The sequence below is a fragment of the Hyaena hyaena genome, unplaced genomic scaffold, assembly GCF_003009895.1.
Source record: "Hyaena hyaena isolate Hyena2069 unplaced genomic scaffold, ASM300989v1 scaffold_76, whole genome shotgun sequence".
Taxonomy (NCBI): Eukaryota; Metazoa; Chordata; class Mammalia; order Carnivora; family Hyaenidae; genus Hyaena; species Hyaena hyaena.
Genome location: NW_024080709.1, coordinates 2444415 through 2461441, shown reverse-complemented (window position 1 = coordinate 2461441; position 17027 = coordinate 2444415). Strand labels below are relative to the sequence as shown.

General features: G+C 44.1%; 1 protein-coding gene across 5 annotated transcripts in view; it reads left to right on the top strand.

The window, feature by feature from the left end:
- The window catches only part of SHISA9 (shisa family member 9), a 281487-nt gene extending 273471 nt beyond the window's left edge, over positions 1 to 8016 (top strand). For 3 of the 5 annotated variants that reach the window (XM_039233557.1, XM_039233555.1, XM_039233556.1), the window contains one exon: positions 6818 to 8016. In XM_039233557.1, coding sequence (XP_039089488.1) covers positions 6818 to 7197 — 380 coding nt within the window. In that variant the 3' untranslated portion in view covers positions 7198 to 8016. Of the gene's footprint in view, positions 1 to 1910; positions 2057 to 4844; positions 4965 to 6266; positions 6407 to 6817 lie in introns of those variants that run through there. The other 2 variants (XR_005528626.1, XR_005528625.1) reach the window with 2 other exon arrangements.
- Positions 8017 to 17027: the final 9011 nt, after the last annotated feature.

Genomic DNA, 17027 nt, shown 5'->3' with positions numbered 1-17027 from the left:
ATAAGTGTGGAAGAGATGAGGGTGGACAAGTAGCCAGAGTTCAGGTCACGCAGACCTTGGGGCCACTGCAAATAATTTGGAATTTATTCTGAACTGTAATGGGAAGATCTATGACTTGCTTCCAGCATATTCTTGGACCAAAGACCGGGGCCAATGAGCTATGGCAAAAGCTTAGGTTGGTTGGGGCATTGCTTACCAGGTTAAATTCATCACCAGAGACCCAAGAATATCACCGAGTGATCATGAGCTGTAGGAAGCCCTCCTTAAGACGTCTTTGGCTCGAAGAAAGATGGTAGGTGGGAGGCCACCTACTGAGACCCTCAGATGTGTGGTTTGTTTTGAAAACTGGTTGTTACCTAGCCTCTCTCCATCTCCACGGAAGTGAGTCTCCATCCCACCCTGCACCTGTACACGTGTCTGCTGCTAATTAAGGAAGAGACAGATGGAGGAAGGTACAGTTTAATTTTACAGCCTTGGTTCCTTCAAGGCAATTAGGCTCATTGGAAGGAAAGCACCTTTTTCATTCTTTCTTCCTCTTTTTAAATGAAGAAAAATCAAACTGGAGAGGGCCAATGTTGTTGAAAGGCTCACACATCTGTTTCCCGGTTGGCTTGTCAGCCATCTGCCCACAAGGTATCAGGGCTGATTAGGTTAATGCATTTATTAATGGGGCTTACAAGGCTGTTCAATGAATCTGTTATTTCTTTCACGAGAAGAGTTTTGATAGACTGACAGGGACCATACTGCACAAAGCCAAAAAAGGCCAAGTAGGCATTTCTTCCCACCCACCCCCAGAGCCAAGTCAGAGGAGACCAAAAGCACTGGAAAGAAAGTGTCACAAAAATTGCATTTCCTGGTTATGGAAACAATTCATCCACCACAATCCACATTCTTGTTATTGAAATAATCTTGAAAATCACTGTTTGAGGAACAGTTTCATGCCCCAGGCAACAAATCTGTGCCTGCTCTGTACTTCTCTCAAACACTTCAGAGTCTAGTGGAGGGAAGCTGGTCAGACCAATAAATAGCTGTGAATGATACAGTCTTGCCTTCAAGACTTTAGAGGATCTGGTGAGCCCCTTCTTTCTTCTGTCTACCAAATAGCCTGTCTGTTTCCTGAAGCTGCCACACTCCTTCCCACCTCAGGGCTTTTGTAAAAGCTGTTCTGTATCAGTTATATACTACTGCATAACAAAGTATCACAAAGGACAGTGGCTTCATAGAGCCACCACTTATTGGACTTATAATTCTGGGTCAGTTGGTATTTCTTCTGTTTTGGGCTGGATTGGCTGTTCTCAGACAGTTTTACTTGGTATCTGGAGTCGCTGGCAGGTCAGTGGATGGCTGTGTGGTCTAGGATGACCTCACTCAGTATCTGGTAATTAGCAGGTTATTAGGGGCGCCTGGGTGGCTTAGTCGGTTGAGCGTCTGACTTTCCCTTAGGTCATGATCTCGCAGTTCGTGGGTTCAAGCCCCGCGTCGGGCTCTGTGCTGACTGCCAGCTCAGAGCCTGGAGCCTGTTTCAGAGTCTGTGACTCCCTCTCTCTCTGACCCTCCCCTGCTCACTCTGTCTCTCTCTCTCTCCTAGAAATAAAAAAAAAATTAGCAGGTTATTGGTTGTGCAACATGGGCATGGGCAACTGGCCCAAATGAAGGTTTCTCATCTGCCCGGAGGCTAACCTGGGCTTCCTTCTGCACATGGAGACAGGAATCCAAAAGCCTGATAGCAGAAGCTGTAGAACCCTTAAAAGCCCAGGTTCAGGACGTGCATGACTGGTCCTGCTACTGGTCATGCTACTGGTCAAAGCCAGTCACAAAAGCAGGCCAAATTCAAAGGGTGGGGCAAGACATTGCACTTTGTGATGGAACCACAAAGTACTATGGCCACGTTTGCTATAATACCACATGCGCCCTCGCCTGGAATCCTGTTTCTGTTACTCTTCACCTCCAGATGGCAGCTAAAGGCATGTCCCCAAGGGTGCTTCCCTAATCATCCCAAAGAGATCAAGTCCCCTTCTTAGGCCGCTTCATAGGGCAAACAAGGCCAACACACATGGTAGGTGGAGGGAAGTGAAAGGGGAAGGAGGAAAGGAAAGAAGGATGGTTGCTTTGGATGAATGCCTCCTTTGTGCTTAGCAAGTTGCCTGGCACAGACTGAGTGCTCAATAAATGTCTATTGGATTTAATCCAGTTCTTTCATAAGCCAGGAGACAGACAAAATATATGTATTGAATAGTTTTTGCATATTTCCAGAACTGTGGTATGTAGCTTATAGACCTCATATAATTTATTCCTCACAGCAAGCCTGAGAGTAGTTTATATTATCCCCATTTCACACCAAAGGAAATAAAGCTGTAAGAGGTTACATGAGATTCCTGAGACCTCCAAAATCAGGACTGCCTGATTCCAAAGCTCCCAGATGTTTCTGCCCACCCTGCTCTTTCCCCAAGTACCACACACTTTCTGCCCAAGTACCAAACACTTTCTGTGATCAAGGGCTCCCCAATGCCAGGCTCACAAAGAGACCAAGTTAGGGTTAATTATGTAGAAGGTTGTAGATTTTCCATGTGGGACTCCATGACTCCTCTTAATGGAGGCTTCTCCCCATCCCTGCATTGATCTGGCCAGAGTTGAATATCTCTGTGACTTCTTCTCTTTAGAACTTTTTGAGAAGACATCACCTATCCCAGCTGTTAGAACACCTAATTCATAATCAGTTTTCTTGGTTTGTCAGATATGGAAAACCTTGAATGCATTCCTTTCTCTGAGAAGAACTTAGACTAGTCTGTTGTGTGGAAAGAGGAACAGAGGGATGAATGATTCTAAATCATGACTGGGGACATAACTAGGGTGAATGAGACTTGCATAAGAGACTCCTGGGAGGAACGGGGGAAGGAAGCTTCCACTCCCACGACTGCCTTGATATTCTATGTGCATTCATGGTATTTTGCTCTTACATCGACTCACTGAATATTTATTGAGTACCTAATATCTGCCAGGAAGTAGGCTGAGCAGTGCTTATGCAGTGATGGGCAGGGATCTGACCTGGCCTTGTCGTCTTGGAACGGCATGGGTAGAGGCAGCCAGTAATAAATGAAATAACAAGTGCAAAATGGTAACTGTGATGGAGAAGAACCTATCATGGTGGGATCTGACCTTGTGAGACATCCTAGCAGGGAAGGTGGTGGGAGGTGGCTGGAGAGAACAAGAGTAAGAGTGGAGGTCACTTCCCTTGACTTCTCTAGAAAAAAGCTATGTGCCAGCACTGTGTTAGATACCAGGGCTGTGCCTGTGGTCTCAACTCTGGCTGCACATTTAGGATCACTTGGGTGGAGGGACATTTTTTTAAAAATCTGTCAGAGCCAGACCTGCAGAGATTCTAACTGAATTGTTTTTTGAGTGGGGGGCAGGGATCTGAGTGCTTGAAAAGCTCCCCCATGTGATTCCCAAGTACTGCCAGGATTGAAACCTCCACAGATGGAAAGATGAAGTCCCTGCCTTCAAAGCTACAACATCTGGTTCTCAGACCAGACTGTATTATAAATATTCATAATACTGGATAGTACTTCATAGCACTTAACCATATTTATGCTTTTATGTAATTTCTGGGATTATTTGGTCACTATCTGTCCCTGGCTATTAGATGCCCAGCTCATGAGGGTGGGGACCATGTCTGTTTCTGATTTCTCCTTATTTTTCCACTGCCTAGCATATGGCCTGTGCCTCTATGTTGAATGACTGCATGAGCTAATTGCTTGAGGAGGTTTTGGTAGATGAGGGACATGGTCAGTTTTGCATTTTAGAAATATGCTTTTGGCTCCAGTGTGGAGAATGGACTAGGTGGAGGGATGACACTCAAGGCAGGGAGGCCAGTTTGGTGGCTGAAGTCGAATGATGTTGAGAGTTGGGGGTGAGGTGGACCATGTTAGAGAAGCATTTGTAGCTGTAGCTGGAAGGACTTGGTGATTTATCAGTGGTGCTGGAGGAGAAGAGGAGAGTGGAAGTGAGTGACTGGAGGAAAATAAGAGAATTGAAGCGAGTGGAGGAGAAGAGAATGAAGTGAGTGACTGGAGGAGAAGAAGAGAAGTGAAGTGAGTGATGGAGGAAAAGAAGAGAAGTGAAGTGAGTGATAGAGGAGAAAAAGAGAAGTGAAGTGAGTGACTAGAGGGGAAGAGAATGAATTGAGTGATGGAGGAGAAGAAGAGACATGAAGTGAGTGACTAGAGAAGAGAATGAAGTGAGTGAATGCCACCATGCTCTGGCTTGAGTGATGAGATAGTTGGTGTCCCCATTCAAGAGATAAGAGCCTGAAGAAGAACAGTACTTGTAATGATGATGGGTTCAGATTTGGCCACTTGGAATGGGAGATGCCCATGAATCTGTCCTGGAGGTAAACTGGATACATTTCCCCCCGCTAAGTCCAAGGGGGAATATCAGAGCATCCTTCTGTTGACACTTCATGGCATTGGAAACCTAGACCTTTCTTCTGGAAGCCAGAAGGATAGAGATCTAACATTGACTTGAATTTAGCTCATTCCACTTCAGTGCCTGGTATTTGGGGAACATGTGTTCTTATCTTTATTAGCAGATTCCTTTTGACAGTGACATTCTGTATCTTTAGACAGCTCTAGAATTTATGAAAAAGGGGGACTTTCTCTTGCAAGATCACATCAGCCAGTACTATTTACATTAACAGGGACAGAAACCCAACTTAAACTGTATTAAGCCTGGAAGGTTAACCTGTGGCTTCCTGGGGTATTGTGTTGAGGAGTCTGAGCGGAGGACTCGCCACCAGGACAGCTCATTGTGATCCATGAGTGATGTCTGCCATGGGCAGGGAGGGAGCAAGCAGGGCATACCTTTGTGCCCTTGGTCTTGAAACTGAAGCTTTCCCTCTGTGGCCTTCCAAACACATAAAATAATGTTTGTTGGACTTCGGTTGTACCCTGGATCAATCACTAGCTGTGAGTAACTTTTGTTAATCATTTCATATGTCTGAGTTTGACAATTTCCGAATCTATCAAACAGGGGTTAAAACCCCCATCTTTCCTACTCTGGAGAGTTGTTGAAAGAAGCAAATGGGAAAAGAAATATGAAACTATAGTGGCCTCCATGAATTTACATAAATTCACATGTAACAACCTGAGATGTAGGTATGGATGAAAAAGCAGCAAATGTCTGTCATCTCCCAAGAGATGTAAGTTCCAACATTTTTTTGCTAAGAAACACATTTTATGTTATTTATCTTGTCTATTTTAAGTAACCTCTATACCCAACATGGGGCCCAAACTCACACTCCCAAGACCAAGAGTTGCACACTCCACCAACTGAGCCAGCCAGGCACCACCAGTAAGAAATGAATTTTAAAAGTGTAGAGCACCTTATAATAAAAGAATTGTAAGAGAACATGAAAGATCTCATAAAATTATCAAATACATAAATAGGGAAAGAAAGAGCAAGGAAGGAAGAGAGGGAAGGAGGGAGAAGGGAGAAGGAGGTGAGGAGGGGGGAGGGAGGAAGGAAGGAAAAGAAAGAAAAAAGGAAGAAAGAAAGAAATCATCATGTTGGAAATAGCATGGTGAATTGGTGTGGAGGTTGGTGTAAATCTTTTGTGGTGTAGTTAGCAATATGTATCAAGACCCTAGGTAATATTTACACCCTGTGGTCAAGTAATTCCACTTCAGGTAATTCATTTCAGGGCCCATTAGTAGAGATTTCAGGCTTTGGGGGGCCGCACAGTCTCTGTCACATGTACCCAGATCCACCACCGTAGAGCAACGGCAAATAGACCAGTAGATAAGTGAGTGGGTATGGCCATGTCCTAGTAACACTTTATATACCAAAATAGGCAGCACCGAGGTCTGGTCCAGGAGCTATAGCTTGTCATCATCGGATATAGATTAAGAAAATATTTTTAGAATTATTCTAAATTCAAAATTGTAAATACAAAGAAAGCTTTAATCTTGAGGATTCTTAATTCAGCTTTATTTATATCAACAACAGATTGGCAAACTTGACTGTTCATCAATGGGAGGATCGATTAATTTTAGTGGTTCCACCAAATGAAATATTATGTCGCCATTAAAATGTTCATTAGTGATTTGTAACACGGAGAAACGCTTGATAGAAAGTTATGTGGAAATTAAGCCATGATGTATAATGATAATTAGCGTGGTAGGGGCTAATATGTAAATGCTTTACACACCTCATATTATTTAAACCTCCGAACAACCCTATGAAATATATATGTGTATATGTGCTTCTAGGATGTGGCAGAGTTGGGTTTGAACACTGCTTAACTGCTGAAAGGAATGAAACATGCTAATAGAAATCCCAAATTAAACCACGTTTCCTGAGAAAACCAGAAGAAAATACAGCCAAGTATTGATATCAGCGGTCTTGCATGGTGGGTGACAGACACGAGTATTTTTCAAGATGTTCAATATTTCCTTCTAATGAGAATGCATGATTTTACTAATGAAACAACACTTGAATTTCCTAAGAAAGCCAAGGTAGTACAATGCTAGGTGCGTTGTGGTGGAGAGGTGTTTATCTGGGGGGAATCCAGAATTTCTGTTGGGGATGCCCTTACCTTCTTGGTCTTGATCTTGCTTGTGAAAGGAACACGACCCTCTTTGCTTCTGTCCTCCTTCCTTCTGTCTGTTCCAGATGGAGTTTCTAGTGTGTGTCTCATTTGGACTGTCAGCCCACTTTGATGCTGTGCTCTGGTAGCCTCGCCAATCCCTAACTGTCTTTCTCTCTCCTCTCTCTCCCTCTCTCTGCTCTCTTCCTCCCCTTCTCCGTCCACTTTGGACAGCCGACAAGGTCAATGATGACTTCTACTCCAAGCGACGGCACCTGGCCGAGCTGGCTGCCAAGGGGAACCTACCTCTGCACCCGGTAAGAGTGGAGGATGAGCCACGGGCCTTCAGCCCCGAGCATGGGCCCGCCAAGCAAAATGGACAGAAGTCCCGCACCAACAAGACGCCCCCACATCCCCTGGCCTACAACTCCACCACCAACTTCAAGGGCTGGGACCCCAACGAGCAGTCTCTCCGGCGGCAGGCTTACGGTAACAAGGGCAAGCTTGGCATAGCCGAGTCGGGCTCCAGCGACCCCTTGGGGACTCGCACCCAGCACTACCCACCCCCACAGCCATACTTCATCACCAACAGCAAAACAGAAGTGACTGTCTGAGCTTTCACTACAGGGAGCATCCTGGAGACCATACTCAACTGAGAGGCAAAAAATATCCCTGGCCCACACCCTCCCTGCCCTCCCCGACACGCTCCCCCACACCTTGACTCCCCATACCAACCGACCATAAACCTGCTGGTGACGCGGAATCACGCTTTTCTTGGGTCATGCCTAACACGTGTCGACAGGCAGCTGAGCAAGGCCGAAGCAGGGACGTTCAGCAATACAGTAGAGGGGAAACTGAGGCACGGCTCTTTCAACTTCAGGCCCAAGGTGGCCAACTCACACGCCCAAACCATGGCGCTGATTTTTTCTTTTCCTCCTGACTTAAGACTGAAATCCATGATGATGAATTAAAAGTAGCACAACTTAGAGAAATTGTCCATTTGAGCACATATAACATTTACCATGCGCTGTCTGTTTCCGGGTGAAAGAGCCGAGGGTGTGAGGAGAGGAGAGCTTGAGGGTGGACACGAGTGTCCTTGAGAAGATGAGTCATTCGGGGAGGAATCTGTGTGCATTATAAGTGTTTTCTAATCCCGAGAATTAGTGACATGGACACACAGTTTTGACGAGCGTGAGACAGTAACTGGACCCCAGCCCTTCTATTTATAGTACTTTTCATATCATCAATGTTGGAAGCAAAAAACAAAACACACTTGAACTCACAAAGAATAAATGAGACCCTGAGCCCACCGACAGCGATGAGAACGAAAGAGCATTTTAGAGAAGTCCCATAAAGACCATGACCATGGACATGGGAAAGATGAGCTTTCATGGCGGGGAGAGGGTCCAGAGAGTGTTAAATAACTTTTTTTTTCTTAAAAAAAAAAAAAACAAAGATAAATGAATACAAGCCCACTACAAAGCAGACAAAAACAGCAAATCAATTTTTGTCCCAAATCCTTGAGACTTAGGAAACGAACAATGACGTCAAGAACAAGGACAACAAAATTCACAGTTGAAAAGTCAACAAGAGGTGAGAAGGAGACCCCCCATTTCCTGCCTTGCCTCCGAGACAAGAAACACAGAAACCAGTCCTCTATTAACTGTCTCTCCCTGACTCCCCTCAGCCCTTGCCGCCGCCGCTGCCAAATTTCAGCTGCTTTGGACTGAAAACGTCATAAGCGTGGGTGGTGCCTTCAATGTGTTACTGTTTAATGACAGTCTTGTTTCCCAAGTGCAACCTGTGTTCTCTTAGCCTCCCTCCCTTCTGTTTCCTGCAGTAATAGAAGATGTTTCTATCCTCCCAACCCTTTGTTGGTGAGCCCACCCGTCACACACTCTGAGGGGGCTACTGCAATGTCAGGAGTACCTAAAGACGAAGACCCCCCCCCTTATCTCCCACCCTGTCACCACCAGTTCTACCATTATGTAGCTCCCCAGACCTATCAAGAATTTCTGGGTCTCATATTTCCCATGGTCCCTCCAAACCACCTCCCCAGATACTTCCACGAATTAAGCTCCCACCCAGAATTCCCTGAGGTGGTTTTTCAGATCGGTTCTTATAGCCAGTGGCTCTTGGGTATCCCAACAAAGACAGTTTCCCTGCTAGTTCTGTTTGCTTAGTGGACGCCCAAAGAGGAGAGGGGAGAGAAAAGAGATTTTGATTTTAGGTGAGAAGTTTTCAACCAGTCCCTAATGGCCTTAGCCAATTAATAGGAACCTCTGAGAGACACGCCCTCCCCCCCCCCCCCCCCCCCCCCCCCCCCCCCCCCCCCCCCCCCGCCACCAGCTCTTCTGGCTGCACATGGTAGTCCAAGAAGACTCAGAGAATTCCCCTCAATGCCCAAGTGCAACGTTCTGCGTCACTCACCTCTCACCTCTGGCATCATGGAAGCAGGGAAATCAGGTGTTTCTTCACCTTCTCATTCCCAGCTGATCTGGGCACATTGACAATGCATATTATCTCACTGGGCTTTTGTCTCCCATCTGAAACATAGGGAATTGGGGCTGGATCAAGCTTTCCAAGCTTTTTGAATAGCAAAACCTCTGCCCATTAAAAAAAAATGAAATCGTCCACAGAAGCCGCTATCGAAGATCCTCATTTATAAAGTGGCTCTGTGCTAAGCAAAACAGGGCTGGTCAATGGTGGGGGATGAGGGTGGGTTGGAGATAGGAAATATAGTGCCCACCTTCTCAGCCTCTTTGCTGGGATCCCAGCACTCCCCAGAGTGGAATAAACACCACCAAGCTTGGTCAGTGTTTCCTTGATGTTAGTTCTTCATGGACTGCAGCCCGTTTGGGGCATCCCCATGTGTCACCATTGTGGTATCTAAATGGATTCATTCTTAATACCTGGAACTTTTAAAAGGAAAACTCCCTGTCATCATTCAAAATAGAAAAGGAGTATCAATCACCCTAAATAGAAAGGAAGGAAGAAAACAAATACAAAGACAGCAAAGCAACAAGTGTTAAACTCTAGATAGATAGTGTTGCCTGTAGAAGGATCTGACTCTAGAGCCAGGCTTTGGGATTGAGCCCCCACCCCCCTTCTCACATTCTTCTCCTTCCGTGTTTTTTTTTTTTTTAATTAAAAAGATTAGCAGATGTTAAAGGCAGATGTTAAAGAGCTCTTAAAGATCTACCAGCACCCAGTGAGGACATTGCACTCCCAAGGGACTCCATCAGACAGACTAAATGAAAAGGAGCCCATTCTCTCTGTGACTGGGTGTTAACCTGTCCTACATCCGCATCCTACTACAAATCATTTTGCATTTGTGAGTGGTGCACAGCACATCCATCAAGAAACCTGGGTGGGCTTTTCTGGGAGGTTTCCCCCAGCTCCAAGGTGCTGGGAGTCTAGTTTCCCTCTTTATAGCTCATCTTGCTCCCTGACTTCAACTCACTTGATCTCACCTTTATCCTGACGCTGATTGAGGACCTTTCTTGGTCTCTGAAACTATGGAAATTCTCTTCCTCCATGTTCCTTCTCTTCTGAGTCAACTCCATCCAGTGAATTGGGTTTGTTGGGGGTTTGGGCAGGAAGGTGACATTGTGGTCATTAATATATAGCAGCAGACGGCTGAGAACATGACCTCGTCTTATTACCTTGCAGGTGGCTTTGTGAGCGGGGACCGTTGAACAGGGAGGTTTATTCTTTGGCCTCCTCTAGGGAGGGTGGATCAAACTCATGGTACTGAGGGAACTCTGGCTGCCATATATCAGCAAGAATCCTTCAGCTACAGTGGGGACTTTAGAAAAGAGAAGCTAGAACAAAGCAGAGAGGCTCTCCCTGACCCATCCCATCCCCTGGCATTAGCCTCTACTTTTTGCCTTTAGTTTATGCCTGTCTCTGAACCCATTGGGACCAGAATCTGACTTCCTTTTGCCCTCCCAGAACATATCAGCCTCCATCCACCTTGGGCTCTGCCTGGCACCCCCACCTAGCTCCCCCCAGTTTTCTGTGTAAATGGAGCATATTTTATGTGCGAATATTTTAGTAACCTTTTGTTCTGCAAGTAAACCTGTGTTAATACTTGTCAACAACTGCAGAGTTTATGATACCAATAATACTTCCTACAATGAAGAAGAAAAAAAAACACATTTGTTTGTTTTCTAAGAATGTTTATTTGTAAACATGTATTCACTATATTAATATGAATTTCTTACCTGGCAATAAAACTGATTATATGTGATACTGTTGGGGTTTCCCTGTATGTTTTGTCCAAAATTCAGGAAAATGAAGAAACAAATGGCAGTAAAACTAAGGCATCACCAAGGTGGTAATTAGTAAAAGTTTATTGTGCACACATCAAAAAGACAATTGGACCGAGAGCATTCAAACCAAAACATGGAATGAAGCTGAGAGGTATATTGTTTGGAAATCATCGAAGTAATGGAGAGACAGTGATTGTTCATTCTGCACAGTGACTGGTTACAATATTAGAATTTTGTAATCGGAAGAGAACTGGTTAGTAGTTAGCTAATGTCAGTTTTAGGGAACATCAGGTTTGGCTTATGATTTTCAGAGGTATCGCAGGTCAAGCGAGCCTTGGTTGTTTTGCAAAATAAACTAAATTAAGCTTAGCTTGTATGACTAAACTAGTTTTGTCTGCTCAGGAAATTTTCAAGTTGGATCTCCATTTGTGTTTAACATTTTCTAGGATCCCACATCCTAATCTGAGAGGGATCCCACCAGGGACTACCAGTATTAGCACAGAGAGCTAAATCTTTCATAGGTATTCAGGATGCATGGGAAATTATTACAGATAAAGGACACTTTTACTTAGTAGCAACTTACACAAATTTTCCAGGAGACTTTTTTGTTGGAAGCCTTTTTTGCTAAGAGTCTGTGTCTCTTAGCTTCACTTCCTGCCTTCAAAAAATATACCATTACTAGGTCTCCTCATCATAACTAAATGTATCTGTACTGGTCAAGAATCTTGCTGAGATTTGCACTTTTGTTTTTATCAGTGACTAGCATTGTAAAAACAAAAGCGCGCGCGTGCACACACACACACACACACACACATACACACAAGAGATTGGATTCTTCCGCTATTTGTTAAATTTTACTTCCTGCCTGGCTTCTGTTAGAAGAACAAAATAATGTTAAGAGCATTATTTCTGTTGGAAATGTTCAAGTAGAAACTGGCCTTAATATGGTCCCCCTAGAAAGGGGATCTGAGAAAAGTTGATTTGAGAAATGAAGGAACACCAGTAGGGGGTGGGCAGGTGAGGCAGGAAAAGGCAAAGAGCCAATAAAGGATAAATTCTCATGCCAGCTACCACTATGAGTGACTGCAGTTTAATGGTGCAGGGAAACATTCGGGGAGGGTGTAGAACACACACTCAGAATCATCCCACCCAAATGCTGATGGTGCTGGGCTGTATACACACCAACTCCCATCAGACACCATTTGAGCATTGCTCTCAGGGACTGTTAATGATTGGACACTCCCAGGCTCTCCTGGGTGATGGCAGAGGGATTGTTGAGTCCTGGGGAAAGCCCCAGACACAGAGATGCACCCATTGGTTATTAGAAATCAGCCACTGGGGGAGGACACAGGGAAGAGGCAGGAGCTCACGGGGGCTGCTCAGACCCAGTGCTCTGAGGTCTCCTGGCATGAAGCTTCTCACTGGACACTTAGAGGAGTCACCTATGTCAAACACAGAGGATACTGGACCACAATCTGCAGTCTGAGCTAGGGTTCTTGCCTTGGGCAGTAGAGATCCTTCATTGGTCACAGGGTCCCTTGGCATCTCCCAAAGCAGATCTCACGGGCTCGCTCTCTCTTCCTCTCTGGGGCATAGATGCGGTCACCAGAGAAGTGTGGATGGCACAGGGTGTTTGTTCCTCCAGTGCTTACGAGCTCTTCGCAGGTAGAGTCAGGGACAGCAGACTTCATAGCCCCCGGGATGTGGTTGTAGGACAGAGATAATACCTCTTTGGAGGGCAGAGGTGTGTGTGTGGCAGTAACAGACTCTCACACTAGTGAAGCTGCTTGGTCACAACTCAGAAACAACCACTACCACGTAAAAGTTTATTTGTAGCACTCTCATCATATGCCAAAGCACTGTTGAGGACTTTGCATGCGTTGCCACATATGGTCTACGACTGTATGAGGTAGGCAGTGTTGGCTTTGGAGGTAGGTTCTATTTAGAACTTGAGTAATTTTTCTCCAAGGAATTTATCTAGTAAGCAGTGGAACTGCGATTTGGATTCCAGAACTCATATCATGCTTTGACTTTTACAGAGTAGTGGTCACTAGGATGAGCAAGTAAGTCAGTGGGGAAACTGGATAAAAATGCTGATTCCCAAGCTCCTTCAACCAAGATGAAGTGAGTCCGAATGGGGACTCAGGATTCACTGTAACAGATGTTCAGTCATCACAGTGCAGTAACCCCTGGACCTGAAAAACATTGCACCACATTTGCCAGTCATCCAGCATCTGTGCGCTCATCTGTGGGCCCTTGAAGAAGGACATGGGATGGAGATGTGTGCTTCTAGAGAGAAGGACCCTAACTAATCCTTTGGCTTCAAGTCCAGTGTTGGAAGACTGTATCCCATACAAGACAGGGGACTGACTCCGGAAGAACTGGTTGCTGGTATTAATTCTCACACTAATTTGCCATGTGCCCTCGTGTCTGAAACTAGTGCTCTTCAAGACTCTCTTTCTTCTTCCAAAGAAGGAGGAGGTAGAAAAGTCTCCAATCCTACTCTCTCACTTGATTGGGTGTTTCCCCCTACTTCTCACTGTGGCATTTGATATAGTCAACAGGATTAAGTCCTTTATCATTTCCAAGTGTTTGCTCATAGATGAACAGGATTTTGCAGCGTGTAATAATTATTGTATTGACTACTATGCCATGAGCACTTGCTAGTTACTTGGCTTTATGCTTAGGAATTTCCATTACTTTAACAGCCATAGACTTACTACAAGAGTTCTTCTTCTTGCCATGGATTCCTTTGGCATTCAGTGGGAGCCTGCATATCCTTTCTCAGAATAATGATTTTAAATGCATAAAATGGGGGCACCTGGGTGGCTCAGTCAGTTAAGCCTCTGACTTTGGCTCAGGTCATGATCTCACAGTTTGTGAATTCAAGCCCCACATGGGGCTCTGTGCTGACAGCTCAGAGCCTGGAGCCTGCTTCATATTCTGTGTGTGTGTCTCTCTCTACCCCTCACTCCCCTCCCCCCCCTCAAAAATAATTTAAAAACATTAATGGTTAAAAAGTAAATGCATAAAATGAAATACAAAGTAAACCTGTTATATGGAAATGTAATATATGAAAATATTTTAAGGACCTACATGTGTGATACAGTAATATATGTGATTTGTAACTATTGCTTTAAATGACAGGATCTAATGACAGGTGTCAATGTAGTGATGAGTGCAAACAGTTCTTTGAGCTATCTGTTACAAGTGCACATTGATGTGACAGCATCCATGATTCTGTCAGTGACACAGTCCCAGGTCACTGCTAATATCATGATGGCTTTTTGCTGATGTTTATATCTGAGAGACATACAACGTTTCAATTAAGCTAGTAAATCCTCTAATTGAAATGTTGTATGTTCCTCAATTATAAACATAAATAAATAATAAGGATGTTGTTTTTTACCCATCCAGGTTCCCAAACCCAAAAATTTCTACCCATAGATCCCCTTGAGGGTCTGTGGGTCTAGGTTAAGCACCCATGGACTAGAAAAACTTAGAGCTACTTTCTTTTCTCACCATGCTTCGATTTTCTCATCCTTAAAGTAGAGGTAATAATAGTATATCTTTCATTGGCTGCTGTGAGAAATAAAGTAATATTTAAGGACATTAATGAGCTCCTAGTAAACACTCAGGATTTAGCTTTTGTTATCATTATTTCGGTGCATCCTATGACAATCCTATGAAATAGTAATTTTATTATCCCCCACTCCCAGAATAAGAGACTGAGGCTCAGAGAGGTTATGCTTGGACAAAGAAACAGCAAGTCAGTGACAGAGTGTAATGAACCCCAGATCTTTCTGGTTCACCCTCAAGCTCTTGACCACATACCATGTTGTATACATATTTTTGTTGCAAATATGGTAAATGTCCTTACAACTCCCTGGAATCAGGTCAAACACTGGGGTAGTGGCTGTGAAACCCCCAGTTCTTTACCCCTCTGTCTAAGGTTCAGGAACCTTTTATCATATTTGTTTGGGGACTCTTGTTTTTAAGATTTTATCTTTTAAATAATCTCTATACCCAATATGGGGCCCAAACCTACAACCCTGAGATCAAGAATCACATGCTCTACTGACTGAGCCAGCCAGGCGCCCCATCTGGGGACTATTTTTAAAAGCATGTTGGAGACAGTTAATAATAATATCTTTCCATTCAAGGTAAGCACTCCCCAGCTCCGTGCTTAGAAGATCCTAACTACAAAGACTTCACTGGCCCAGAAATTTTCAGATTCTAGTCTTTTTTAAAATGTAGTTAGAAATATATTCATCACCTAAAACTAAAATAAATATTCCTCATAAACTCTGACATTCTCAGCCTTGAAAGATAATAGTCACCATATGATAATAATAGCACATCTTTCTGTTGCCGATTACTGAACTTTTATTATTGGCCAGACACCGGGCTACGTACTGTCCATGCATTGCCTCATTTTCTCCTCTCAACAGGGCTCTGTGGAAGAGGCCTTGTTCCCATTTTCAAGCAGGGAAAACTGAGACTCAGAGAGGTGAAATGACTCTTCCAAGATCATACCTCTAGTGAGTGGCAGGGTTGGGAATCCAAACCCAGATCCATATGATTCTAAAGCCAACCCTATCACAATGATCCACTTCATCCTCACATGATCTATGCCCACACTTGCTTCCATTGCGGTAAATAATTGGGAACCGTAATGTGTCCCAAAATTGCTCTAAGGTTGTTCAGTTAAGCCCAGGGAGGAGTATACTCCTCTGGGTCAGGTAGTATTCACTGGTCAGTATCCATTCCTACCAGCTGTTACTGACCTGGAGGCACTCAACTGGCGTGACATTACCTCCATTGATCTTTCTGTCCTTCATGGTCTTCATATCTGTCCCCCATCCTCCATATGTCACCAGCAAAACTGTACTTGGTCTCCAGAATGGGTTAGTGTCTGGAGAGTGGGAAAGAAAGCTGGACCAGAGGAGCTCTCTGAGACAAGCAGACAGGAACCTAGGAATTTTAACTAGGTGTCCCTTAATTTTGTATGACTCTTGGAAAGTCATTTCCCCTCTCTAGGAGGTTGTGTTGTCTTTTGGATATGAGTAAGAGCTCTGGAGTCAGAAGACCCATGTCTGCTTCCAGTGGGCATAATAATAGCACCTATCAAAGGGTTGTTGTGTGAATGGAATAATATAGTCTACATAAAGCTCTGAACACAGTTTCCAGATAGTACTTTCAATATTTCAAACCTCCATTCAGGGTTATCACATTCCTAGGTCCCACAGAAGGAATTAGAAGAAACCTCAAGCTCATTAAACTTCTTAACCTTGGGTCTGAGTGAGACAATTCTGAACTTAGTGTATTGCTTTTTCTTCCATCTCCCTGGCTGTTGGCAATGTCGTGATTATGTCAGGGACCTGATTTTACTGAAGACCCTGTTATAATTTTGATAAAATTTTTAAAACTGGAAAGAAGATAAATTCTTGCTCAATGAATATGGTTTGCTGAGTAGAAGGAATTTTTCAGATCTAGAGGTCTACAGGGGATAAAATCATCATTAAGGAGATCCATGGTAGTAAAAAATGTTGCATTTAGATGGTCTGTTAGTTATGTATTATCATTTATTGTTACTTGTTATAAGAGATCAGGAATCTGAGCATGGCTTAATAACTGGGTTCTGTGCTTCAGGGATCTCTTGTGAGCCTGCATTCAAATTGTAAGCCAGGGTTGGAGTATCATCTGGAGGCTCAAGTGGGGCAGATCTGCTTGCAAATTCACTCATGTAGTTGTTGGCAGGATTCAGTTCCTCAAGGATTGTTGGACTGAGGGTTTTGTTCCTCCCTGGCTCTTGGCCTTAGGCCACCTTCAATTTCTTTCTATGGGAGACTCTCTAATATGTTAGTTTACTCCATCAAAGACAGCAGAAGAGAGTATTTGCTAGCAAGACAAAAGTCACAATCTCTTGGTCGTCTAATGATAGAAATGACAACATCACCACATTCTATTGGTTAGAAGCAAGTTGCTCAAGGGGAAAGGACTGCATAAGGCTGTGAAGACCAGAAGTTAGAGACCATTTGGGGCCATCTTAGAGGCTTTCTGACAGAGATGGGACTTAAGGTCCCTCCAGTGTGGAAGTCTGAGTTACAGTGTCTTCTGTGAGTAATGAGTACCTAAGCACAATGATAACAACTTTATCACTTTCAGAG